This window comes from Chaetura pelagica, unplaced genomic scaffold (genome assembly GCF_000747805.2).
Source record: "Chaetura pelagica isolate M959 unplaced genomic scaffold, ChaPel_1.0 scaffold90, whole genome shotgun sequence".
Classification (NCBI taxonomy): Eukaryota; Metazoa; Chordata; class Aves; order Apodiformes; family Apodidae; genus Chaetura; species Chaetura pelagica.
The window spans coordinates 7675173-7703022 of NW_009953496.1; the positions used below are offsets into that span (position 1 = coordinate 7675173).

Genomic DNA, 27850 nt, shown 5'->3' on the forward strand with positions numbered 1-27850 from the left:
GCTGCCCCCCCCCCGCGCCCCCCCCGCGAGCGCGGGGCCTGCCCCTCGGTGCGGGGGGTGGGAGCTGCGGGCCCTGCTGCCCCCGGGTGGAGCGGTGGGACGGGGCTGCAGCACCGCGGTGCCCCGGGGGTGCCCTGGGGGTGCCCTGGGGTGGGGGTGCCCTGAGGGTGCCCTGGGGGCCACCGGGATCGCGGCAGGCACGGGGCACCGTCCTGGCTGGAGCAGCTTTCCTGAGACACGTCACAGGCCAGAAAACAGGGTTGAAGATGTAAAGCCCCGTGTGCTTTAAAAGAGTTTAACAGCTTGCATCTGGGAGTTGTTTGCTTCTTGGCTGACAGTCACTGTGCTTCACTGCAGCTTAATTTAAAAAGTGATCTCCGAAAGCAGGTTAACAGTGATAATTTTATTACAAAATGACTTGATTTTAATGTCTTAGTCATACATCTAAGACACCCCAGCATACCATAGCAACAGATAGATCACAGTTTTTAGCCTTGTAGCAGCGTATGGTCTCCTTTCTAGCACTTCTGGTTATCATCTCTTAGCTGAAGTGCCAGAACTGCTGCTCATAGCTTAAAAGTTGGAAATAAAATATCATCCACCAGAAAGACAGCTGCTGGTGTGAAAAACTCTTCAGTTTTACTTAACTGGGTAGAGCAAGTGCTGTTTGTGAAAAGAGTAGCAGAGTCCTTTTTACCCATAGGTAGCCTCTGGGGAAGTCCCTTAGTCATGACTTTAGGTGAGGAGCAGAGTATTTAAAAAACAGTGTGAGGTATTTAGAAATGGAGTAGAGGTAATGAAGACTTAAGTTTGAACCCTTTCATACTCTCAGTTTCTCTGTCATTCATTTGTTGTTTGCAGGATCTGAAATATACTTGTCCTCAGCTTTTGTTTGTCCAGACCCCTAAATGACAGGCACATTTTATATGAGAGCATGTTAATGCTACCACTTAATGGCTTTACTTAATTATAGAAACTTTTGCCTTCATATATAGGTCCGTATGCTCAAATAAGGTTGTTATGGCTTGCCTTTAAGTATTTGTGTACAGACTGTTCTATTGGGGAACAGTATAACTATCTGCTCTGTTTAACATGAGAAAATGCTAATATTTTTCAGAATGTATGGCATGAGTTAAAGATTTTTAACATGCGCTTGTGTAATGGCCACAGTCTCTAGTTCTCTTTATTGTCCCAAACATTGTATTTTAATTTGAAACCTTCATTGGTTGAAAGTTTGCCAAATGTGTAATTCACCACTGATCTAACAGTAAGAGCAGGTCTAAACATGCACGGTAATACTGAGGTTGCCAGCCCTTTGCTTGTATCTGTGGATACCAAAAACAGCAGAACCAGTTCAGAATACTAGAACAACAGAATGCAGAACAAAATCTTGTTGTGCAAGTTTTAAAACTTTTATCTGTGTAACCTTTGTAAGGATTGTAGTGGGGTTTTTTGGGCTTTGTAATTAAGAAGCTTGAGTGCTCATGTTCCGCTCTGTCTTGCTGTGTTTCCTTCTGCAGTATATATAGCAGTGATGATGATGAAGAAGATGTTGAGATGTACGATCACGATTATGATGGCCTGCTTCCCAAGACCGGAAAACGTCACTTAGGAAAAACCAGGTGGACCCGCGAGGAGGTAAATCTGAGGTCATTCATCTCCTGCGTGTAAAAAGCTGGAGAGAGCATGGATCACCTTCTCCAAGTGGCTTATTTGCAACCTAACTTCAGCGACAGTCCCATGTGTATGAATGAGGACAAAGGTTTTGACCCTTTATCTACATTCAGTGTTTTATTTGAGTACTGAGTATTTGAGTTCTTTTCTTTTAAATAAAATGTCTAAACACCACTTTTTTATGTCCAACAAGGTCTGTATTACAGGTATGTGAGTCTGTGTGTAATCCCCTTTGGAGAAACAGATTAGAAGTCACCTGTAGGAATGCTTGATTATTACTGCTGCCTCTTTTTGTTTGAAAGTGGTTGCTATGAGAGGACTGACGTGTGCTCAGTGTCCCACAGCAGCAAACAACTGTGGCAGAAACTGCTGCAGTCCTTTTGTGCAGTTTGAAATCCTCACTTTAATTGCAGCATTATGATTCTGAGTGGAAATCAATTAAAAGCTGGAAGAAAGAAATCCAGCAGTGCCAAAATTGAGTGTTCAAGATGCATTTTGTTTTTGAAGGTCAGAACGTGTTTTAGTCACGATACCCTTGCGCTGACTTTCTGGGTAAATTGTGGTATCAAACTCCTTTGCCAGGTTGATATCCTGTGACCATTTAACTGGTTTGAGTTTATTGTGAAATACATTAATACTGTTCTTAAGTTATGCTTTGACTTTCTCCTCTCTAACAACATATATTGATACATAAACAGTGGCAGGTAACCTCTTGCAAGGACTTCTTTATTTTTGAAAAATCAGAGTCTGCTCTTACAGTGGTGGATGTGATTGTGATGTGGCCTGGGAGGAAGAGATGGCCGTGGAGCCCAATGGCCACTCTCTTGTCATATGGACTGGGAGTGTGCTGGGAGGCACTGATGGAGGAAGCTGCCCTCCTCTTATCTCTAAGGGCAGTCCTCTCTTGTCCTACGCTATCTCAATCTTGCCCAGAGCATGAGATTGGTTTCTTTTGTCTTTAGGGCCAATATTTCTGGCCTTATCATTAAAAATACTGGGCCAAATTTCTTGTTGTGAGCACGCAAAACTCCCTCACAGTGATCAGGAGCAAAAAGGAGTTTCACTGTGCATTCATTGTACACGGACAGGTAATGAGCAAATTACTGGACCTCCGTTTACTGACATATAAAGTCCAAGGCTTTGAATTTTGGAAGTTCCCAAACAGACAGGTGTCTGTTATGGAATTTCAGTGTTACTCTGATGCCTGGCATCTAAGCATCCATATTTTCCTCTAAATCCAGTACAAGAATAACTGTTCCATTGCTCTGAACAGCAAAAGTGGGAATGTATCGTTTAAGTCAAAGAATAGTACAGAAAACATCTGCCTTTCTCCTGCAGCACAGTGAAGAACCTACCAAAATTCATAGGAGTAGAAAAAAAATCTCAAGATTTAGGCAGTTAAAACTGTGAGAAGGTTACAGAACACCTCCCATTACTCTCAAGGCACAGAAATAGATGTATAAACAGCTCGAAGGAGGCTTAGGTGGTGTTTTTTTTAAAAATATATAATATCTGTCATTTGCATACTAAAATATTGCAATATTAATAATGTCTGGTTTTCTTAATGATTCAGGATGAGAAGCTGAAGAAGCTTGTGGAGCAGAATGGCACAGAAGACTGGAAAGTCATTGCCAATTTCCTTCCTGTAGGTGGATATTGGTTTCTGTTTCCAGTTCTAGTGACAACTCTTTATCAGAGGTTTCCAAGTAAGGGAAAGGGGAGTGGTTGCTTTATAGCTACATTTTGGCGGGAGATATAAAACCTCCACAAATGGAGACCTCAGAAATTTAGTTAGAATGTTGTGCAATCCCTTACCTTTAATTTGCTTTTCACTTTTTCAGAAAGGGTTAGAAAAAACAGACTAACAAAATGAGGGGTGGCAGGGTGTTGACCAGTAAATGGTCAGTACAACACTGAAACAAAAGGTCTCAGGACAGAAACATGAGCTTTGATGAGTTGTAAAGGATAGTTTAGAAGAGAATTGCTTTGTCAACATTGAGGCTGCTGTAGAAACCGTGCATGTGAAAGCATGACAGCTCTTGTGTGGATGGTGAAGATTCAGTGTGCTTAGTTTTGGTGATAGAGTCCTCACTGCAGGAATGATGGAAATCTTCTCTAGTTCAGTGAGCAAATTCATAGTTGAACACCTTCTTCTCAGACCTGCTGTATTGATCCATGTTGTTTAGTAGTCATAGTTGGCAGTGAAATCCATCAGGAACAAGTGCACCTAGATAAGAGCGTTATCACTCTACATTCATCTTGCCTACTTTGACCTACTTTGCCTGTTTTGCATTTCACTAGAATCGGACAGATGTTCAGTGCCAGCACCGATGGCAGAAGGTACTAAACCCAGAACTTATTAAAGGTCCGTGGACTAAAGAGGAGGATCAAAGGGTAAGCAGTTTTTCTTTTAATGCCTTACAAGCGGGTTTCACGTGTTGGGGCAAAACTCCTAGAGACTTTGGTGGTCTCAGGGCTAATATAGCCAGAGGCAGACCAATCCTATCAGTATCAATGCTTAGTATTTGCGTAATGCTTTCTAAGTTTTCTTAGAATTCTAATTCATTAATTAATGTTGCTTTACAGCACTGTCAAGTAGAATTTCAGTCTAGAAATGCCGTATCTATTACCAGGTGTTTCCTTTTGGGTGACAGTATAGATGGGGAATATTAATTGTGTGTTAGTTTTACCATGGCAATTTTGAGAAATATTGTTGAAAATATTGCTCCACCACTGAGGAATTTCATTGTTTCATTATGCATCGTTAAATACAGGCAGTTTTTATGTCCTTCTTTGAAGGTAATAGAACTCGTGCAGAAATACGGTCCAAAGCGCTGGTCTGTCATTGCTAAACATTTGAAGGGAAGGATTGGAAAACAGTGCAGGGAGAGGTGGCACAACCATTTGAATCCAGAAGTGAAGAAAACCTCCTGGACAGAAGAGGAAGATAGAATTATTTACCAGGCACACAAGAGGCTGGGAAACAGATGGGCAGAAATTGCAAAGTTGCTGCCTGGACGGTAATGACATTATACCTTTAGCTCTTAAATAGGAAAAAAGGAAAAAGCTGCAGGTCTTAACAGTCCTTTTCAGTTGCCTCAGGCTCAACTTTATAAATCAAAACATTTTGGTATCAAAACCTGGAAAGCCAGTGACATCAATGTGCGTTTTTCTCAATGGGGAACTGTGCTGTTTCGCCAGCACATGGAACAGTATGCTATTTTTACATGCTTTTCATGTTTGCCATAAGTACAAAACCCCAGTAACTACAGCAAGACTGTAACAGTTTCTTAAACGTCTGTGCAATCTTAGTTGAGCTTGCAATAACTGTCAAGATTTAAATTGATTTAACAGGGATGGATCAGGCTTTACAAGTGCAACATAATTTATACTCAGCTAAGGGTATACCTCCAACATGAAATCCAGACTGTTTATTCAAAATTATTTAAGAGAAGGCTGCCTCAGCATTTGTAATTGCTCCTGAATCATCCAGATTATTTTGACCTGTTAAAAATCCATATATTAAACAGGAGAAACTGACTTCCTCAGATTCTGGTCTGGAAACAGTTGTCTCATTGAAAGCTTATGCACAGCTGGCATTTAAATTTCAGAGATTCAGTGTCTTATTTGCTCTGCAGAAAAAGTGACTCAACATAAAGTGTAGTCAAACAAATAATGTAAGCAAGGGTGAGGTTTTCCTCCCCATTTTTATTCCTCCTGTTTGGTGAAACAGCTTCAGGATCTACATATAATGCCTAAGATCATGACAGCCTTTTAAGCAGGCATTCCCTGGGCTGCTTTCACCTTACAGAAGAAAATAAGAAAGGAATTACCCCTTGGAAAGGTTTTTTTGTAGCTTTCACACATCACAGATGCCCCTTTCAATGAGGTGATATTTTTCAGATAGGGTGCTGTTTCTAAGCGTACTCTTAAAATCTCACAGACATTTGCTTTTTCTGACTCCTGTAGGTGAGAATTTGAATCTCAGTTTTTTCATGCAGCTAAGAAAACACTCAGCAGCTTTGCTTACTGAGTTTGTGTGTAAAGCATGATGTTGTCACTGTCTAGGTGGCTGGTTGGAAAGTTGCTTGGAAGTTAGTCTTCCCACCATTGTTCGTCACAGTCTTTCTTTCCAGCAATGAGATACAATAAAATCCGCTAATATTAAGAGTTAGGAAGGTGATGGGTGCAGTCCATTAGGATGAACACCTTCAAAGAGGTGTTAGCATTTGATCTCACCTCACCTCATGGGATGGTGGTGAAGCTAAAGATACTGATTTCTTACAGTTTGAGGATGTAAGGCTTAGAGATTGCTTTAAAAAATAACATAGGTAACCTTAACACATTTGTCTTTTCCTCTGCTTTTTATTCTGAGCACCTTTCCTAAGAAGTTGAGAGTATCACAGAATCATAGAACTATTCAGATTGGAAAAGACCCTTGGGACCACCAAGTCCAACCATCATCCCTACTCTACAAAGGTCTCCCCTAAACCATATCCACCAACACCACATCCAAACGACCCTGAAACACATCCAGGGATGGTGACTCAACCACCTCCCTGGGCAGCCTATTCCAGAGTATCATTTGTAAAGATGGGGGCAGGAGAAAGGTCAGAGATCAACATTTAAACAGAAATGCCAACAGTAGTTTCCTGACTGTTGATCTGTCTGAATTGGAAAGGCTCATTTTTAAAACTCCTGAAACATTTGCATTTCTCTTGCAGAACTGATAACGCTATCAAGAACCACTGGAATTCCACCATGCGCCGAAAGGTTGAGCAGGAGGGCTACCTGCAGGAGTCCTCCAAAGCCTGCCACTCCTCAGCAGCCACTGGCTTTCAGAAGAACAACCACTTGATGGCCTTTGCTCAGAACCCACCTTCTGCACAGCTGCCAATAGCCAGTCAGCCCCCGCTGAGCAGTGACTACCCCTACTACCACATCTCTGAGCCACAGAACGTAAGCCCCTGAATATCATGGAATCACAGAATGGTTTGGGATTGGAAGGGACCTTAAAGATCATCTAGTTGCAACCCTCCTGCATGGGCAGGGGCACCTCCCACTAGGCCAAGTTGCTCAGAGCCAACTTGCCCTTGAACACTTCCAGGGAGGGGGCATCCACAAATAGCATGGGGGGGAATGTGTTGTTTGTTTTGTTGGAAAGGTGCATGCCATTTAGTCATGCCTGATTTCAGGAAGCATGAAAAGTTTTCTCCCAGACTTGGTGGACTTGGTTTGATGTCAGGCAAGGACTTCTTTGACCTTGTTTACATTAAGTGATGCAAATATATTTGAAATTGATTGTGGGCATTCCAGTGGTGGAATCAGATAAAGTGTTTTAAACTTCTAAGGAGTCAACTTATTACTGGTGCTGTTTCTTATAGCGGTGAATATTACATTTGTTGAAAATCAGTTGAATCTGGTTAATTCTGTGTTCTATGTCAAAATCTCCCACGGTCCCTACAATAACACTCCGTGGATTGCTTTTCGGAACCAAGCAAACAAGTATTGTTTTTAATCTGATTCCTTTTCCATTAATGATTAGTAATGAAACAGGCTGCTACTTTAGACAGTTACACTGTAGAGTTTCAGATCGTAACAAATTGCATCTTTTGCATTTTAACTTCTATTTAGAAAAATCTTACAGTTGCATATATAAATGATTCCTCTTTTTTCATTTAGAAAGGGTAGATATTTCATATATGAATTTTCTTTCTTCCTTTATAACTCTCACTGTTGTATTCCTAAAAAACTGATTATGTTTCTTGTAAATACTGGGTTTTTTCTATTTCATCTGTATAGATTCTAAGTATTAAGTTCCCAATACCATGGTATGATTATCACTAATTAACAGTGCAGGCAGACAATATGATAGAAATAATAACTTCTAGTGTCTTTTGCTTTTTGGCCTAGGTCCCTGGTCAGATCCCATATCCAGTAGCACTGCATGTAAATATTGTCAATGTTCCTCAGCCAGCTGCTGCAGCTATTCAGGTAGATAACTTGAACCTAATTTCAAGAGTCAATTTATTAAACATTTGATAAGTCAAAATGCAGACATGGTACATTAAGGGAACGTTTTAATGTAATAAGTGTGGTGAAGAGAGAAAATGGGGAAGGTGGGGGAGTTCTAACATGGCTAATAGTTGCTTCTTCTGAAGTGGATTTAAAACACAGTAGTTGACATCTGGATGTGAAAGCTTTCACTTTCTCCATTTCAAATGTCTATACTGAAGTTCAACAGGAACTTTGGTTGTGGAAAACACAACTGACGTTTGTTTCATCTTTGAGTCTAATTTGGCTGTTATAACCACAGGACAGCAAGCCATAAGCGTTTTAGTTGCTACACTCTATCAGACCTTTATCTTTTCTTTTCCCTTAACTCTTAATTTCAGAGACACTATAATGATGAAGACCCTGAGAAAGAAAAACGAATAAAGGAATTAGAGTTGCTACTAATGTCGACTGAGAATGAACTGAAAGGGCAGCAGGCATTACCAGTAAGATTGTCACTGTGTGCTTGGATGGAGGGATAGCAGCATTACCCCAGTGCTTGTCTTTTTAACTTTTTACTCCCCTTCTCCCTTCAATACTAATCAAGGCTCTATATTTCCGTTTTAAAAGAATGAAACATAGCACATGTACAATCTGTATTTGCTTTGTAAATTCTTTAATTGGGAAAAAACCAGCAAACACTTTGCAGGTATTTTACTTCGCAAAGTGGGAGCAGGGCTGGGCTCTGCAATGTGATGTGATTTTTGAAATATAATGATAATAAGAAAATGAAAAATCCCACAGATCTTCAATGAATGGGATCTGCATTTCTGGAAGTGTGCGATGGTTCATGTGATGAAAATGTAGTGCCTGCATTTTAGATTTTTCTTCTCTGTTGTATTCTTTCCTTCAGCTGTGTTACGTAGACTTTGTAAGCTTCAGACTTGGTGCATGTTTGACAGTTTGTTTTACTTCTCTGAATAATGTTAGATTCTTCATAACTGCATGTGTGGAGCAAATGCTGGCTATTACTGAATTCTCACACTTTGTTGTATATGCCATTGGATGTTAGTATGTGAAAATCCTTATGTAATTATTTAACAACATCAGCAAAACCAAGAATCCCCAAATTGTATTTGAAGATAGGTGATAGCCAGCAGATTTCTTTTTTTGGGTAATATTTAAATTAATAGTAAAACAACTGCATGCATGATACGTTAGTTTGGCCACTTTTTAACTTTAGTTAATGTTTTGCAATTTCTCCTGTTGCATGATCACACTGGAAAGAAACTTCTGTTAATTTGTTCTTCTGCTTTCCTAACCACGTTGATTTGACAGCCTCTCCATTGCATTGGTGTAAGCTGTAGCATTAGACAGGGATAGAAGAAGAAAAGGAGATAAGCAAACAAAAGCAACTCTAACTCTTTAAGCCTTTAGCCTTCTACAGTGCTGAGCGCTCAGTAGGGAGATCCTGCCATTTCTTGTTTCTCACAGAAAATGACTTGCAGGCACTTTTTGAGCTTTTGGAGTAACCCAGTATGAACTGATTATGCCTTAGTAATGATCTATGCTCTTAATCCTGGAAGTAAATTATGAGGTAACTTTGGAATAACAAATACAATGCTGATGTTACTTAAAACAAGATCTTGCACTTGTGAAAGGAAACATCTTGACAATTGTTTCATAGGCATAAGCCTTTAGATGATGATGCAACTACTTTTATCTTTCCTCCAGTGGCATCTGACACCTTGTGCAATTTCATTGCTAAGTTCCTTCTGCCTTTCCCCCCCCCACACCCTTTTCTCTTTTTTTTTTCCTTCTTCCTTTAGACACAGAACCACACATCAAACTACCCCGGCTGGCACAGCACCACGATTGCTGACAGTAGCAGGACCAGTGGTGACAATGCACCTGTTTCCTGTTTGGGGGAACATCACCACTGTACTCCATCTCCACCAGTGGATCACGGTTGCTTACCTGAGGAAAGTGCCTCTCCTGCACGGTGCATGATTGTTCACCAGAGCAGCAACATCCTGGATAATGTTAAGAATCTCTTAGAATTTGCAGAAACACTCCAGTTAATAGACTCCGTAAGTAGACTTGCCACCTCAGGTGGATTCATGTGTGATCAAGGAGTAAGGGGAGAGGAACTAGGACAGTCCTAAATGTGTGTTGTTGCGCTGGTATTTTTTTGTGAGTAACTTCTAATTGCTACAAGATCTGAATCTTAGCTACTGACCTAACAAAAGGCAGCTGCTCATAGCTGAAGCCCTCAAGTGTGGATTTGTATGCTTTTGTGGGTGTCTCCTTTTCCTGCTGCATCTTGGTATGGGAGTGTGATTTTTAGCAAACTGCACAATGGGAGCTTGGAACAATCACTGGGTATTAACTCTGCATTAAAAAAAAAATCAGAGACACCATGAAAGATTTAAACAGTGAAATTATACTTACTTATATTTAAAGTGACACATGCTGGAGGTTTATGTGTGGCTGCTCATGTTTGCATCATTTCCTAAAATTTTTTGTTGTAGCTTCAAGAGCTGCTTCTTAAAGTTTAGGGAGCTTGCCCTGGCATTTGTGAAGTACTGGAAATATGCATTTTAAATGCCAAGTTAGCTGACTGACATTGACACGGGCCTTTTCTCACTGTGGGCTCTGGGATACGATGTGTAACAGAAGCGGCACATTGAAATACATTTGTTGGTGGCACCCTCCTTCAGCAGCAGGGGTGTCTGCTTCATGCAGGGTCACGTCACATTCAGCATATCCACAGCAGGTGTGCAGGTTAGGGAGGAGACCAGTCTTAGCTTAGAGCCCAAGGCACACATTTTTTTAGTAGGAAAAAGCACCGTTTTCATACAAAAGCAAGTAGATAGTAGGGACATAATTTGACTCACTGTTTCTTTAGGGACTCGGTTGGCAGCAACACTGCTAACATGTTGGACACTTTGAGGTGATTGAGGTATATACTGAAAACACAAATAAGAGTTCACAATGTTTGCACTCAATAAAGAGGGTGAAGCTGAACTGAACTGGGGAAAACTTTGTTGTTGTTGTTGGTTATGGGCATATCCTAGCACTGTATTTTCATGAGGTGGCACTATACACTGTCTTATAGCTCCGTGCCTCCCACGTTGTTTCAGGATCCTTCATCATGGGGTGATCTCAGCAGCTTTGAATTCTTTGAAGACACAGACACTTCGGCTAGCAAAGCTCCCTCAGGGAAAGTTGTGCAGCTTCAGCAAAGAGGGAGCAGTGCTTGTAGACCTCAAGGACACCCCATCACAAACTTGAGCAAACTTATGTTGAGTCAGGGCTCTACTGGCTCACCTCAGTCCTTATCTGCGTCACAGGGCAGCGTGGCTCCTTGGGTCCTTCTTCGCCAAAGGAGAGGGCCCTCCGGCTCCTTAGCCAGTGGCCACGGGAGCACCTTGCTCCTGGGTGATGGCAGCAGCTCAACTCCTCCTAAGCGCTCCCCTGTCAAAAGCCTGCCCTTCTCTCCCTCGCAGGTAGATGAAGACTTCTGCACAGATGTTACTAATTCTCAAAAGTCACCCCAGCCTTAACAATTTAGAAACTAATCCTTTGGAACAAATGACTAATTACTGCTGCACTTGTTGATTTCGCTCCGTGTTTGAATCTTCTCACTCCTCTTAGTCTTCACTGCTGAATTCAGATCATCATCAAGCTAACTGTTGATTCTCTTTATTTTAAATTCATCTGTGGAGCTTGATTGGCTTGTTGTGCTTTTTTTTTCATTTGATCATTTTTGTAGGGGGATAAAATTGCTTGCCTTGCTCTTGCTGTTAAATCCTTCAACTACTAGAGTTTCACATTTCTGATAATTTGTAATACTTTCCATATCTGTCCACTTACAGTATGATTCATTGACCTAGACAACCCCAAACTGCATTTAAATAGCATTCAGATTGTGAAACAAACTGGCAACAACCAGAAAATTCAAATCACGGCTCAGCATCCTCAACTCAGGGGTGGAGAGGAGTAGGAATGAGGAGGAAAATGGCCAGTTAACATGGCCTGGCATGCACTGGCAAATTCTTGTCCATGGTTGCTTTGTTTCACAGCTGTAGCACTATTTAAAAGTGTTTTGGTTCATTTGTTTGTCTATTTGTATTGGGTTTGCTTTTTGCTTTGGACTTTGAAGACAGACAAACACTATTCCATGAATGATAGTAAAAAATTGCATGTAATGATTTCCCACTGTATCTCCCATTACCTAAGGGGCATTTTAAACAGATATCATTTATCCAGTGAAATCCGTATTTTCTTACATGCCATATTTTTTATAAAGTATATTTTAATCCCATGCAAATTGAGTCTAGAATGTAATACAGTGAATCATTGCCAGAATAAAGGACACCACTATGATCACAGATTTGTAGACACTAGAAATGAAAACAATATTTTGGGTTGCTAGATAGAGCTCAAGCAAAAGCAATTTTCTCCAAACTGATATTGCTGCCTCCTTTTTTGGTCAGTTATTTCCATTCCAAAACACTCCATGCACCCATCACAGGTGGCAGGTTTCATTTTATGCTGTGAAAATGCAGCACTTTGTTTTGAGAGGGACGATAGGAAATTTATTTCCTGCCATAAACACTTTATTTACTGCCTTAAAAGTGCCTAGATTTCCTATATCAATCTTTGTGGAATTTAGCCCCATTTCCTGTGGGTTTATTCCTGAAACATCTCGTACTCATTTTCACCCAGTTCTTATTTGAGCACACTGCTCTTAATATGAATTCACTTTTATTTGCAGAAAGTCCAAATCGGGCTTTAACGATGTGGCTCTTAAAATGGTGGAGAGTGTTTCTCATTGGAACAGTCATTTCCTTTATAACTTCCCGCTCCAGAAATGTGTGTTTTGGCTTCCTGAGTGCTCCAGACAAACTGTTAAGTATTGTTTTGCCACACAGTCAGATACCCCATATACACCTACCCACATTGTAGGATCAGGAGAATCAGTTGTATTGATCAGATGGAAAGAATTTATTTTTCTTTTGTGCAATAACATTGACTAAAGAAGCCAAGGTTGTAGTCTGGATGCTCCTGTTGATTTTTTTCTTTCCCTGCCTGCAGTTCCTCAACACCTCATCCAGTCATGAAAACCTGAACCTAGACAACCCTTCGCTAACTTCCACCCCAGTGTGTGGCCATAAGATGGCTGTTACCACGCCTTTCCACAGGGACCAGGCTTTCAAAGCACAGAAGGAAAATCATGTGTAAGTCTGTTAATCTCATTGTCTTGCTGGATTCACAAGGGTTCAGTCCTTCATGTTTTCATGCAACCAGAGTGCTGGGTCACTGCTGCTTCCTGCAGAGTTGTTTGCCAACAGGTTCAGATTTTTCTTAGTTTGGAGTAAAACTTCCACTTTATAACTGTGGGGGTAGGTTATTAATACAGATGAATTGCGCATACAGGCACACCGGTTTTTTAAATAAAGCCATTCTGCTTCATCACAGTTAAATAGATGTCCTGCCAGAAAAGCGAAGTGGTTATAGGATTGTGGGAAAATATTTGTCCATGTCTTACAGCAGCCACTGCCTGTATGCACCTATTTCTGTAAAGAGGTAATATTTCTGAGCCTGTTCCTTTAAAGTTTTGCTCTCTCTTTTTAAAGTTTCAGAACTCCAGCAATCAAGAGGTCAATATTAGAGAGCGCTCCAAGAACACCCACTCCATTCAAAAACGCACTTGCAGCTCAGGAAATCAAATATGGTCCTTTGAAGATGCTGGTAAGAAGGAAACAATGATAAAAGTTGCTTTGATATTAGTGCGGAGGGATGTTCTGGCACTTGGATATAACGTTTCTTCCTTTCAGCCTCAAACTCCGACTCATCTTGTAGAAGATCTGCAGGACGTTATCAAGCAGGAGTCGGAGGAATCTGCAATAGTGGCCGGGCTACATGAAAGTGGACCCCCTTTGCTGAAGAAAATCAAACAAGAGGTAAATCTCAAACTTACCTGAGCCAATTTAATTTGGCACTCTTTGTTGAGAAACTTATACCAATACCTTTTCTGTTAAATAGCTGTGTCTGTTTTTCTTTCATGTGAGCCCCAAGATCTTAGTGTCGGTTCTATATAGTATACTAGGCATGCCTAATTCACCTCCCATTGATTTCCATAGAAGTCTTTCTGCTGTTTTCAGCAGGGGTTTGCTTGGGCTGTTCTACTGCAGTTTTTGTTTGAAACTTAAAAAGGGAAAAAAAAAAAATTAGATGGGAATTAGGATTGAATCTTTCTAATGTTGGTGAAAACTATAGAAGAACCCCACGGGGACCAAGCTCCATGGAGCGACTTAGAAACCTGAACATTTGAGGACATCATGTTATATTACTTTGTCACTGGAGTTCTAAAAATACATGCATTCTCAATCCTTTCTAGGGGATTCAACTCCAAGTGCTGAGTGCAAGTATTCAAAGTTTTAGTAGGTGGAGATTTTTTTTGAGAACCTTGAACTTTTTTCTTCTGCAAAGAGAAAGGGAGCTGTAAAATACAGCCCTGTAAATATGCTTTGAGAAATATTTATTCAATTTATTAAGCAACTGACAAATAAATCTCCTTCTGGTCAGTTAGGTACTAGTTTTTATCACTGTACCTTGCCTGCTTTCAGGTGGAGTCTCCAACAGATAAAGCTGGAAATTTTTTTTGCTCAAATCACTGGGAAGGAGAAAACCTGAACACTCAGCTCTTTACACATGCGTCTGCTACAGAAGATGTGCCAGTAAGTGCCAGTTTTCACGCCACCAAATATTTTACATCTCTGTTGAGTTCTAAAATGCAAGAGAGAAAATAATTTGTCTGATCTTCCTCACAAGTTGGCATTATTCAGTATTTCTGTACTATTTTCCTGTCTTAAGCATAAGAAGTGAAATCCCACTCTCAGTGAGATCACTGAAATGCCTGTAGAAGGAAGCAAAAGCTGCAGTCATCGTGCAGCCCACAAACTGTGCAGTGAGCCTGCACTTGGAGCACACCTGCACTTGTGTATAGAAATTACTAGATCACAGAGTTAAAACTGGCAGAAGAGAGTCTGGTTTGGTTTGTGCAAAGGAAACCTTGCATGGGCACAGTTCCCTTTGCTTTGCTGGGACTGTTCAATGTTACTGTTACTCGCACTTGGGAGCTTCACTGGATGTAAAACATTTGCACCCCGTAATGCTCTTGCAAGGCCACGTCCCAGGGAGCCGAGGTTGAGATCTGCTCCCAGGCTGGGTGCTCCATCTATCACCATGCCCTTCCATCAGGATGAGCTTGCTTTTAATATGTTAAAATTCGGGTGGTTCTCTTGAGTTACTGAAAACTGTTTGGGTTTTGTTTTTTTTCTTTTCCTGTTCAGAACCTTCTTACCAGTTCCGTTTTAAAGATGCCTGTGTCTGAAGAGGATGGTAGTTTTCACAAGACATTTGCAGTACCAAGGAACAGGCCACTAGCTAGTCCTCTGCAGGTAACTATTCTATGGTCAAAATGCCCTTTGTATTTAAAAAATTCATAGATATATATTTATTTCTCACAGACTGATTTAAGTTTTGATTATGGAAGAATAAAACTTTCAGATTAACATAGCTGAGGATCTTACTTCACCTGTGGAGTTGTGCCAGGCTGAAGGCAAAGCTCATGTGTGCAGCATTGTAACTCAGCTGCCTCCAGTCTTAAACTGGTAGCACTAAGGATAGGAGCCACAGGCTTTTTCCTGTAGACTTCTTGTAGGTGGCTCTTGCTGTTTTGGAGAGCAGGAGAACTGCGTGGTATGGTGGTGGCCAGAGCTTGTCACTGGCCTTGGAACTGGAGCAGAGACCCTGTCACTGCTTGGCTGGCTGGCACAGATGCAGCCACTGTTGCCTGTCGAGCTGTTCACCCCAGGGGCCTTTCCCTGAGTGATGGTGGGGTTACACCAAAAATGTGGTTGTAAATGGTGGTCTGAAGGGTCCTTGTAACCTTTATGACCAGCTGTGTGTCTTGGGATTTCTGGACTGGATTCATTGTGTGGTTGTTCTAATTTAAGCCGGGTGTGAGGCTAGATTTTAAATTATCTATGCTTTTTCCAAATGTTAACAAACATACACACTTGCTATACATTAAAATACAGCTGTTGCAAATGGCCTGATCCAAAGCCCACCAAAGGCATTAGCAGCCTTTTTTTCAACTTGTGTGGACTTTAGACAGGGAGGGCCCTGAGTAAGTCATTCAGAAAGCAAAACACAGTGTAGAGTGATTAATTACCCTTCCACCACAGGCTGAATTTTTGAGGTAGCAGAATAAGGGATTTTAAATCTCTTCTCCACACAGGCAAACTGAGGGAAAGTGTTTCATTCCCCAGGGTGAGTCACTGTCAGAAAGGAAATTACAGCTCCATTGTTCATGACTTTGAGACAGATAGTCCACGTGGCTAACCCTTTCTTTCCTCCCTCCTTCCAGAATTAACATCAGAGGTTATTTACAGTAGAAGGAATAAACAAAACCTCATATTGATTAAGCATCTCTAGCCGGGCATTACAAAGCAAATGTTAACATTTCACACGTGTCCCCATTTCGCAGTTTGCCATGGCCTAGGTCTGTATGTTGCCCTGCAGAATCATTTGATGAAAAGCAGCTTTGGGAAATGGGGACTTTGTCTCCTCTCTGCATGGGGGTGTCCATAGGGTCCAAAGGCTCCCTATTGCTCATTCACTCTCCTCTCATAAACAGTGTTTCTGAGCTGCAGCGAGGCAGACAATTAAGCAGAAGGTTTGAAGATTCTCTTCCCCTGGGTTAGGGCAGTTATTTAGGGATTCCACTGGAGAGAGTTCAGAGGAGGGCCACAAAGATGATCAGGGGGCTGGAGCACCTCCACTATGAAGGAAGGCTTAGAGACTTGAGGTTTTTTGGCGTGGAGAAGAGAAAGCTCCAGGGAGACCTCATAGTGGCCTTCTGGTACCTGAAGGGGCTACAGGAAAGCTGGGGAGTGACTTTTTTACAAGGGCTTGTAGCAAGAGGACAAGGGGTAATGGATTAAAACTAGAGGAGGGGAGATTTAGGTTAAACATTAGGAAGACATTCTGTAGTGTGAGGGTGTTGAGACACTGGAAGAGGTTGCCCAGGGAAGATGTGGATGCCCCATCCCTGGAAGTGTTCAAGGCCAGTTTGGACGAGGCTTTGTGCAGCCTGGTCTAGTGGGAGGTGTTTCTGCCTATGCAGGGGGGGTGGAACTAGATGATCTTTAAGGTCCCTTCCAACCAAAACATGCTTATGATTCTATGAATTCAGACCATTTCATGGCAAAGGACCCCAGGGCTCCAGCCTTGCAGGGGGTCACTGGTGCTCCCTGGCTGGGGCTCTGCTGTAGGTTTAGGTCAACATTTTCAGGTAGTTAAACAGCATGTTGTAGGTTGTCCTGTTAGTGGTAGTTGCCTTCACTGTGCCTGTAATAAAAACAAAGCATCTGAGGTGCCTGTAAAATAGGATCTTTTGATCTTTGGAGTAACAGTGTTATATTTCCTGCTATCTAAAAATAATTTCTTTATAAGCTGCTGTAAATGAAAGGGCTTGTTTAACCTCCTCACGCATGCTGATTTTGTTCAGGAAGTTTACTCAAGTCAATTTGTAGGCCATTCTGGAGCCCATTCTTCAGTCTTTGTGCAGGAAAAGCCTTTAATTTTGCATGTTGAAAGTCAGGTATTCTCATTGTTTGGGTAAAGATGACTTTTGCTTAAATAGGAATTAAGTTAAAAATGTCTTCCCTGTTCATCTCAGTGTTTAACACATGTTGAACTGAAGGAAATAGCAGTTGTAAAAAGCCCCAAAACTAACACTTAATGTGCAGCTTCTTGGAATAACAGTATGAAGGTAAAACTATTCTCTCTGCTGATGAAGAAACACTTGAGTGTTTTGGCTGAAATGTAATCCTGAATTAAGAATGACACTAGAGGTTTCTGAGATGGTGGCACAGACAGCTTTTTCACAATGAAATACAGGCTTTTTACAACGATGCAGTCTTGTTTGCTGATCACTGTGCTCTCTGAATTGGACTTAGTGTCATGGTTAAAATGGACAACCTGCTTCATCCCTGGTGGGACTTGCTTGGCCTCACATCAGCCAGGAGTTCGTCCTGTACAGCTCAGAAGGGACACGAGGTCTGGCTCTCTTCCATGCCAGAAACTGCTGCTGCCCTTCCTTAATGTTTCTGTCCCTCCATCCCAGTGGAGTCAGACAACTGTGATAAGGACAGAGCGTGTCCGAAGGGTGCAAAGCTATTGAAAATGTCAGCTTTTGCACTTGCTATTGACTGGTAGCATTTTGTATGTGATCTGTATTTAGGATGTTCTTGGGCTGTGCTTTCTAGTTTATAATTTGGTGTATTGCCCATCTACAGGTGCACACAGCCACATAGACACCAGCACTGGACTAAATCCATGGGTTGCATGCAGGTAGACATGAAAGACCAGGCAATGCATCTAGGTGAAATTTAATTGTGTCTACACATGTTTACATTACTGCTGTTAATATTTTGGGCCTGATCCAGCTGTTCTTGCTTACTCATTGACTTCAGTCCACGTAAGAATCATGGCACTCTCTGCACCTTGGGATGTGTGCATGAAGAGGGAAGAGAGAAAGAAAGACAACACTAAATGTTTTGGTGGTTTTTTTTTTAATGTGCTTGATTCTTAAAATTCCATTGTTTTTTAAATCTGAACTTGTATAAGAGAGAGGTAGTATGTTTACCAGCCTGCAGTAATGTTAATTGCTTTAATAATTTGCACTACATTTACATAAAGAAAATTCTATTTGGCTAGTAACAAATTCACCAAAATACCTGATTACTTCTTGTTTTCCTGTTAAATTCCAAAGAAAGCAAGAATAAGGAATGTTTAAAGCAATCCCTAGGAATATCTTTTGCTTCATTTTGGATATATGACTGATCATATACAACTTAGTAAGTAACAGTTGATGACCATATCAGATAGTGTGATATGATTCACCATCACTTAGGAGGAACAGCATGTTGCATCATTTGGCATGTGAGGTCAGGTAGCTGCACAGAACTGCACTGGGTAGTGGTATCAGTGTTGCATTAGAGCAATGGGAATAAAAGCCCCTGTAGACCCAAGAAGAGTTTAGACTTCATCCTCATTTGATCCCCTGGTTAAGACTCTGTAGAACATTGGGTGTCGAGGCAGCTGCGTGAGGGATCTTTCTGGTAAGCTGTGAAGGTGCAGCAGCTTTTTTGTCCTGCATGGCAAATCTCATGGTTGTGCATTGGGTATTCTCTTACCTTACCTTCCTATTCAGGAATAGGAGATGTCTCACCAAAGCCACGTATTGCTTTGGGGTGGAATTACTCTTACACTCCAGTGCATGGATCCCAAATGCATCTGCTTTATATTGGTGAAGTAAGTTACAACCTGTATTTTTGTCACTCAAGCAATATTCAGTTGCAAGACAGGGAGATTTTAGTCTCACTAGAAACTTTTCAAAGGGTTAACATTTTGAAGTACCACAAGAAGCCCCCATCCCTGAAAGTGTTCAGGGGCAGGTTGGATGGGGGTTGGAGCAACCCAGTGTAGTGGGAGGTGTCCCTGCTGATGCAGGGGGTTTGGAACTAGATGATATTTAAAGTCCCTTTCAACTCAAACCATTCTATGATTCTTTGAAGCCCTTATTGAGGCAAACTGCTGATCTGTACTGAGCATTTGCTTGAATAGTGTCTCATAAGAAATTATCTAAAAAAACCCTGTTTCTGGCCTTTCCTGTATAAAAGTTAGGTTTTATTTCACATTATGTTCTGTAGCAGTAGCAGTACATAATACAAACTATCCTAACATAGACATTTTAACAGACAGAAAAGTAGGCTAAATCATAGACCATCCACCTAACCCTGCAGGCTATCAAAAGTTACCATGAAATGGAACCTTTTAAGAAAATAGCGCTGCTTTGATATCTTCTTCCCCCAGTGACAAAGGAAACAACACAAGGTAGAAGCCCTGCAAGCTAAAGAGAATGTTCTTCAACCTCTAGCTCCTGTCACTCCATTTTTTAACCACAGACTGACACGTTTCAGCTCGAATTTCCTGACTTTCAGTGGTTTATGTAACCATTTTCTTTAAAGTGTAAGTTTAAAGGATTTTAAAGCAGCTAGTTGGTAAACCTTTTTTCCAAGAGTGTGAGCTGTCATTAACCTTTTCTTCATTTAAAAAAAGTGCAGTGTGGAATTTGATTTGCAGCTGGCTGTCAGAAAAATGTATAGGCAAGGCAGCATGCTCCCCTGCAGCAGCAGACTTTCTCTGGTTTTTCTGCATGGCTTTTTTGAGGGACAAGAAGATCCCAAAATCTCATACTCCGATTAAGGGAGAGGGGGAAGGACACAGGGCTCCAGTCCAGGGAGGTGTAAGATTAGCACAGCAAGGGAAGATAGCCCTGTGGATTTCCCTCACTTGCCCCTTCTCTCACCAATGGCTGATGTGTACAGGAGCTGTGCTGGGCACAGCTGAGGGAGCAGAAGGAGGTTGGAAGTTACAGGTCAGTCATTGCATGTTTTTCTCCCAGGACAGCAGAGTTTAGGTTGCAGACAGGTTAGGAGTTGCAGCTGCCCCAGGAAGGCAATGGTCTCTCAGGAAGAAGAAAAGTGACAGCTTCATTTTTGGTCACTTGAGTTTTTAATTAGTCTTTATTGTAAGAGCACTCCTCTTGGTTCTGCATCTTTACAGAATAAAAAGGCATACTATTCTACATGCTATGCATTGTATCGTGTTAGGAAATTGCTTTCTTTAGGGCACTTGTTTTGCTCTTTCAGAAAGAGTACTGCATTTCTGTTGCAAGACTTCTTTTCAGCAGCATGTTTTGCAAATTATCTGTGCCGTGTAATCTAAGGGAAAACTGGCAAGAAATCCAGCTTTTTGCAGTAGAGAGAAAGGATAAAATGCCTTCAAATAGTCTGAGCCTTCTGAATATTTTTTTTTAATTTGGCTCTTTTTGTTTTTAAATACCAGCACAATTTGCCTAAATTAATAGGAGTGTATATATGTAACACCAATGACTTTGCTGAAGTTGCTGAAGAGACTTGGCAGCGTAGTGGAGATTTAAAGTATGTCATCTGACACAGTTTCTGGCCCAAGGATTTTTACTGCACTTCCATCAGTTTAGGAGCTCAGTACTGCAGGACTGCAGCAGCATTTGGTTTTAGCATCCACTCCAAACAGGCAAGGTGTTGTAACACAGGAGCTGTTTTTAAACTATGCAGACAGCACATGAGAAGGCAGTCCGGGCTCCAAGTACAGAAGGACTAGTTCTGTTAGAAAAGCACCTTTCAACAGTCTTTTATTTCCTTACTCTAGTTTGTTTTCTTTAGAAGGTCCAAGTTTTTATTTGAAATGCTTTAACTGGATATCCCAGTTACAGATTTGACAGTTTGTTTACAGTTCACATCTGCCTGAGGGCAGTTGAAGGCACGTTACAGGGTAAGTGAGGTAGTTTTGCTGCCAGGAGAAGGATGTGCTGGTAGGATTACTGAGGTTAAAAAAAAAAAGATGAGCCAGGGAGAATGACATAGCTGGAATTGTACCATGGGTCTGTAATTTTATTCTTTGGGAACTTACAGTAGTATACCTTCTTCTCTTCTCCTCACCACTCACTATTTTAACTTAAAGAGATGAAAATGCTGTGCGTGGAAGATAAAAATACAGCTGGAAGTACTGGCAGAAAAGGCTTAAATTCTTTTAATTGACAGCAAAACTAACTAACTTCTATTAAAAATATTTTTTAAAAACATGAAATGGTACTGTAGAAATCCCTTTCCCCACTGGCTAGGGATTTAGGTGCCAAAACAAACACCTCACTCTTAGATGGCTGAATTTAAGTAGGATGAATCCGCTGAATCAACGAAAACAAGCCCATCAATTTTGGCGAGTTTAAGGTCAGGCCTTTTTGCTTTCTGGTTACAAAGCTTTTGTGTTTCCATTAATTGATTGGCAGACTTGGACCTTTACATGTGGCAGGGGAGATGCAAGGAGCATTCTGCAAAAGGAGCAGTTTGACATGTGTTCCTGTGCCATTTCCCTGCATGTTTCTAGCCTTCTGCTTGGCTCTCTTCCCTCTTGCTAAGCACGGCTTTCCGTGGGGCGCTGCTGCCAGCCTCTAACCCAGCCCACTGCAGTGGCAGGAGATGTTAGATGTTGTGCTTTTCCCCTTTTTAATAAGGGATCCTGTAGCTGCGTGTGCCACAGCCCAGGCTGTGGGACCCAGCACTCCCTGCCAAGGAGGGAAGTACAACTTCCCTCTGCAGGATGACTCTGAGCCGTGCCCTGGGGAACCACGCTGCCGGGCTGGCGAGGCTGCAGCGTTGTGCTGAGTTTGCTGAGGGCTGCTGAGAGCCAATGCTTCAGGCAGAAAATGTTCATTGAAAATGCCCACCTTAAACGTTAGCTGAGTTCCCCAGGATAGAATTGAAAGTTGTCTTAGTAAATATACGACTTTAGTAAATATACTACTTCAGTAAATATACGACTTCAGGTCGAATTCTGCTTTCTTTACTGCAGCAAAGCTCTCACCACCGTCAGGCTGCAAAGTTAGTCTCTTTTGAATAAATTTGCCCTAAGAGGAAAAATAACCATGTATTTCTGGGGAAATAATACAAGGCTCAAAACGCTGGGGAGATTCTTCCACACTGTGTCTACAGAAAAAGTTGAGTAAGTTGTTCCAAGCAGGCTTAAGTCAGAGGTCCAGCCCATGCTGTTGGTGTCTGCTGCTTCCCGGGGTGCTGGGGCGGCCGAGCCCAAGGGAGGGCAGAGGGTTACTGCCTGCCTGAGCCCTGACATCAGGTTAAACAAAGACCAGGCTTTCAGTGCAATGAGTGACATGTAGCAGCCTGCTGAGATGTTGGAGATATCAGGATACAGATTTATTATTTTTTTCTTTTCAAAGCACATGGCTGTTAATACAAAGAGTTTAGTGTAGATACTGACAATTAAGCCTAATTTATGAAACTGGGACACTCCTTGCCTGAAGTTACTTCTGTTTTTTAGAAATTGACATACTGTCACAGAGGGGCTTTTCCTTACATGTTTTTGGTTATTTAGGGGACTGCTGACCTCACTTTTCTAGACCAGTGCACTGAAGCTTTGGGAGATCATAGGGAAATAGCAGTTTGAGATAGATTTTTGTCCTTTGAAATGATGTTTATTGAAATGATGGAACTACCAACTGCTTTTGAGGTGTACAAACCAAATGTGACTTGTAAGTAAACCCAATGCCATTGCACCAAGCATTAATTTGGTCCCGGGTGCAAATGCCTCTAAAACAATAGGGTAAAATATTCACAGGTGCCTGAGTCCCACTAAGGATCAATAGGAGTCTATAGGTACCCAGCTGATGTAGGTGCCTTTGAAAAACTTACCCTGGAAGCTGTTTAACCAAAACATAAAAGAAGCTGTGGCGTGTCATATGCATGCCTGTGGCATACAAAAAGTGTGTCACACCTGCTTTCTGGTTGTGGTGTGTGCCCTAGGCTGAGCCACAGCACAGGGTGTACAGCCAGCCCAGGCTGAACCACTCTAGAAGAGGTGTGTGACACGTTTGCTCAGCTCACAGATGCGGCTTTCTCACAAAAAACTGCAGAAACATAGTGATTTGAGGACTGACCTGGTTCTTCTTCACACAGGGAACGCCTCCTGAAGTTCAGCAGTTTTGGTTGCATAAGGCATCAGGAGCAGGGGCAATGTTTGGATCTTGCCTACAGAGAAGAGAAAGTACTGTCTAGGGAAGCCCAGCAGAATTTTAAAGAGGACTAAGGTTCTTGCTCTCATCTTGCCCATGCTGCTTGCTTCTTCTTTAGTTTTGCCCCATTTTCTCTGTAAGCAGGGAACCTCAGTACCTGTGTTTGTTCCAGTGCCCTGATGAGGACATGTTATAAGAAATTGCCTGTAATTTTTCTGTTGCCCAGCCTTTTATTACCCATAGGTGTCAGATGACTCTGTTTACAGTCAGAAGAGCACTCCCTAAACATTTAGGCCAGAGCATAATTTCAGGATCCTCTTGCATAGTTAGCAACTAGAAGGAGCAGCATAAAGAGCCATGGGCACGTGAGGACAGTTCTGCTCTTAGCACATGGTTTGCAAGTCTACCAATTATGCTTCACCCAGTGTCCTAGATGTTGAGAGGGCTTTGACTGTCTCATTGAGCAACATAGAACTTGAACTACAGAGATGATCCCTGCTGAAAACATAGGAAATGGAGAAGAGTTTATCCTGTCTTGTCTTTGTTGGTGGACAAGGGGTAACAGTTTAAAACTGGAAGAGGGGAGATTGCGATTAGACATTAGGAGGAGATTCTTCACTATGAGGGTGGTGAGACCCTGGCACAGGTTGCCCAAGGACATTGTGGAAGCTCCATCCTTGGAAGTGTTCAAGGGCAGGTTGAATGGGGCTCTGAGCAACCTGGTCTAGTGGGAGGTGTCCCTGCCCATACAGGGGAGTTGGAACTAGATGATCTTTAAGGTCCCTTCCAACCCAAACCATTTTGTGATTCTATGATCTTGGGCACAGACCTTCTCAATCTTCAACAGCATTGAGATCCCCTTGCTGGCAGGCAGCTTTCCATTGAGCACAGACGTGTGCATTCTTGGAATGCAGGGTGTTTGTGCAACTACCTCTGTATAATAGTAGAGTTCTTACTCAGGGCTTAGGGAATATCTCAATGTGGAAAAGCAGACACACAAAGGGGAACAGTCCAATAGAAAAAAAAAAAAAGTGTGTGTAAATATGTGTGTGTACTGGTAATTTCCAGGAGCTTTGAAATTTCATTACTGTTTATAGCTCAAGGCAATGAGAAACATCTCCTACGTGTAGTGCGTAAATAAATGCAGTGCACTCAGCCCTCTGCAGATATGTTTATCTCACTTCAACATTATCCTTCATGGTGCCTGTAACCTCCATAAATACCACAAGAAGTGAAATGGCTTGCACGATAATTAAAACGCTATTTCTGCTGAGAGTCATGTGTGTGTGTCTGTCCCACGCCTTTTCTCCTTTGCCAGAGGAGCTCTGCGCATGGGCACGTGCTGATGCCTGCACACAGGTGACAGCAGCTTTGAGCACAGGGTTTTGCTGTTAGCTGTGCTCAGGCTGACAGGATTGTCAGGTTCATTAAGGGAATGCAGAGGCAGAGTGGCTGGATTTCTAGAGTGGAGGTTTGGTAGCAGTTTGTGCATGGTCATAGCACAGAGCATTCCATACTGTGTCCTTTAGCCTGTCTGTGCCCTGGTGACTGCAGAGTCCACCTGCCAGTAAGTCCTTTCAGACCTTTCACAGAAAGTGAGGACTAAAGGCAAGACAATAGATATGGTCTCATAGAGAAGACACTGTATATGATGAGAAGTGGAGAGGTTTGGATCCTGGCTCTTGTGGTGTGCCCTTCTGCAGGGCATCTGGTCTGCCCACCTCTATGATGGCTGAAAGAAAAGCAGGGGCAATTTATTTATTTATTTTTTTTGCCTGTTGTGTTGAGAAGGAACTAAGGGAGAGAGTCCAGCACAGAGCCACTAAGATGATTTAAGGGACTGCAGCATCTGCCCTGTGAGGAAAGGCTGAGAGAGCTGGGTTGTTCAGCTTAGAGGAAAGGAGGCTGAGGGGGGATCTCATTAATGCTTATAAATATCTAAAGGGTTGGTGTCAGGAGGATGGGGCCAAACTCTTCTCAGTGGTTTCCAGTGAGAGAACAAGGGGCAGTGGTCACAAACTGGTAAACAGGAGGTTTAACCTGAGTGTGAGAAAATACTTCTTCACTCTGAGGATAACAGAGCACCTGAACAAACTGCCCAGGGAGGCTGTGGAGTCTCCATCCCTGGAGACATTCAGAACCCACCTGGACGTGTTCCTGTGTAATCTGCTCTAGGGGATCCTGCTCTAGCAGGGGTGTTGGACTAGATGATCTCCAAAGGCCCCTTCCAACCCTGACCATTCTGTGATTCTGTGAGATTTCAATTTCTCTGGCAATGAGACAACATCCTGTTGCACATTCGTGCAACACTTTACTGGCTAGCGGGCCTGGCCTTGGCTGGCGTGTTGGGGGGCTGACAGGCTTCAAACAGATGACATGATGGTCACCCCAGATCTCTCTGCCTGTTTCTCGTTTAGCACCTGAACAATGCCTGGGAGTTGGCGTCCTGCGGGAAGGTGGAGGATCAGATGGCCCTGCCGGATCAGGCGCGCAAGTACATGGCCGCCTTCCCCACCCGGACTCTGGTGATGTGACAGGGTCGGCGGACAGAGAAGCATTATGGTTTTGAGAACACTTCACCTCTGCTGGGAAATTCCTGTTCCTCTGCATGAAGACTTTTCATGAATGGGAGAAGAGCCTATCTTTGTTGTGGTACAACAGTTGGGAGCAGCACAAAGTGCATTTAGTCACTCAGCATATATATACTTGTTGGATTTCACCCAACTTAAGAGGATTTTTTTTTTTTAAATAAATGATACTTGCCTAAATTATTAGGTATTAAGTTTGAATCAGTAATTAATGATCTTAAGTGCAGACTTATACTAAAGATAATTTTTTTGTACTTTTTAAGATCAAGCAGACCTGATACACCAGTATTGTTATTTCAGTGATGTGCTAGCCAGGGGTGGGGTTTTGTTTGATTCTTTTTTTTATTTTTTATTTTTTTTTTAATAAAAAGAGCAGGTACTCAAACAGATATATTTTAAATCACTGAACAAAATGCATTGGTGTAAAATACTGAAGCAAAAAGCATTACTACAAACCCTAGTCTGTGCAAAGGGCAAAACTGATCAAGATTGTGAATGCTCAAAACATCCATGCCTCTTGAAATACTTTTTCATTCTGTTGTGGTTCTACACCATTATACATCGTGTGTTTCTGTTTGGGGGGGAGGGGGTCATTAGCTTGCTTTAAAAAATATTACTGTATGAAACATAGATTTATGAGAAAAAAATTATATTTTTATTCAGTAATTTAATTTTGTAAATGCCAAATGAATACTGTGTTTTGCTGCTACAGACCTTAGCGTGTAGACATGCTGCTAGTGTAAAAGGAGCAGTAGAGCTTTATATGGAAAGAAAACAAATGTTGATGTTAGCTAATTGACTATGCACTAGCATTTCAGACCTTTGTATTTTAATTTTTTTTTTACAGCATTTATATTTTTCCCCTTTTTTTATGAGCAATATTTTTGAACACTGTTCCTGGGAGATTTTTTTTTTTTTTTTGTCTGGATATGTTGTTTTGTTCCTCATTGGTTTATAACAGCATGCATTGCACCTTCATATGTTTGGGAGAACACTGTCTCGTTCATGTTGTCTGTTTTGTTCCATGTCTAGCTAATTGTTCCCTAACTTGGGTCTTGTGTACTGAATCAGGTTCTTAGAAATACATGGTTCTTTGTACTGCCATACCAAATCTTTATTGATATGGCAAAACATTGATTTTATTTTATTTTTTTATTGTCTTTTTTTATATATATATAACAGCCTCTTTGCTGCCTTAATAGCATTTGGTGCAGCTTTACCTGCACTTAAATTTTTTTATACGACAATGTACTGCCTTGTAGATAAATAAAGTGTGTTCTTTTTTACTTACACAAGCATGGTCTAATCTTTTTTGTCTTTAGTGTTTTGGCAGTGGTGTTACAGGCAACAATCAAGCCAAGAGGTTTTTTTCTGGCACACTTTTAAGTAAGTAAGGAGTAGCACATCATAGGTAGTCTCAACACCCTCAGTTCTCAATGATTATTGAGCTGGAAGGAGCACAGCACAAACCAGCAAGCATTTAGCATCTTGTGGACTGGAGGCACATCTCTAGTGACACTGAAGTTTTGTGCAAAACTGCTGTTCTACCCAGATACTGGATAATTTTGTTCCTATCTAAGATAAGATGCAAAATATTCTGGAGTCCCTAGACTGTAGAACAGATTTTTTTTTTTTAGGCTTGTCTTAAGAAACTGGAGGTTAGGATATACTTTGAAACCTGGCATGTTAAATTTGCTCTGCAAATAATTATACTGCAGAGCCTCATGCAGTATAAGCACTGAGGGCATTCAGCCCCAGAACACTGGAGACTAAAAGCAGTCGCCAAAAAAACAAACCAAAACAAACACACACACACACAGAAAGATGCAACCTGCCAGGAAAAAAACCCAACATTTTGATTTGTAGTTTGAAAACAATTTTGCTG

At 41.7% G+C, this 27850-nt stretch overlaps 1 protein-coding gene across 1 annotated transcript in view; it reads left to right on the forward strand.

Moving 5' to 3' along the window:
- Nucleotides 1–26028, forward strand: part of MYB (v-myb avian myeloblastosis viral oncogene homolog) — a 44430-nt gene extending 18402 nt beyond the window's left edge. The window contains exons 3-16 of the mRNA XM_009999229.1: nt 1444–1638; nt 3248–3319; nt 3976–4068; nt 4474–4694; nt 6399–6633; nt 7588–7668; nt 8070–8174; nt 9498–9758; nt 12769–12911; nt 13311–13425; nt 13512–13637; nt 14304–14414; nt 15030–15137; nt 25795–26028. Coding sequence (XP_009997531.1) covers nt 1444–1638; nt 3248–3319; nt 3976–4068; nt 4474–4694; nt 6399–6633; nt 7588–7668; nt 8070–8174; nt 9498–9758; nt 12769–12911; nt 13311–13425; nt 13512–13637; nt 14304–14414; nt 15030–15137; nt 25795–25911 — 1983 coding nt within the window. The 3' untranslated portion in view covers nt 25912–26028. The remainder of the gene's footprint in view (nt 1–1443; nt 1639–3247; nt 3320–3975; nt 4069–4473; nt 4695–6398; nt 6634–7587; nt 7669–8069; nt 8175–9497; nt 9759–12768; nt 12912–13310; nt 13426–13511; nt 13638–14303; nt 14415–15029; nt 15138–25794) is intronic.
- The last annotated feature ends 1822 nt before the right edge of the window (nt 26029–27850 follow it).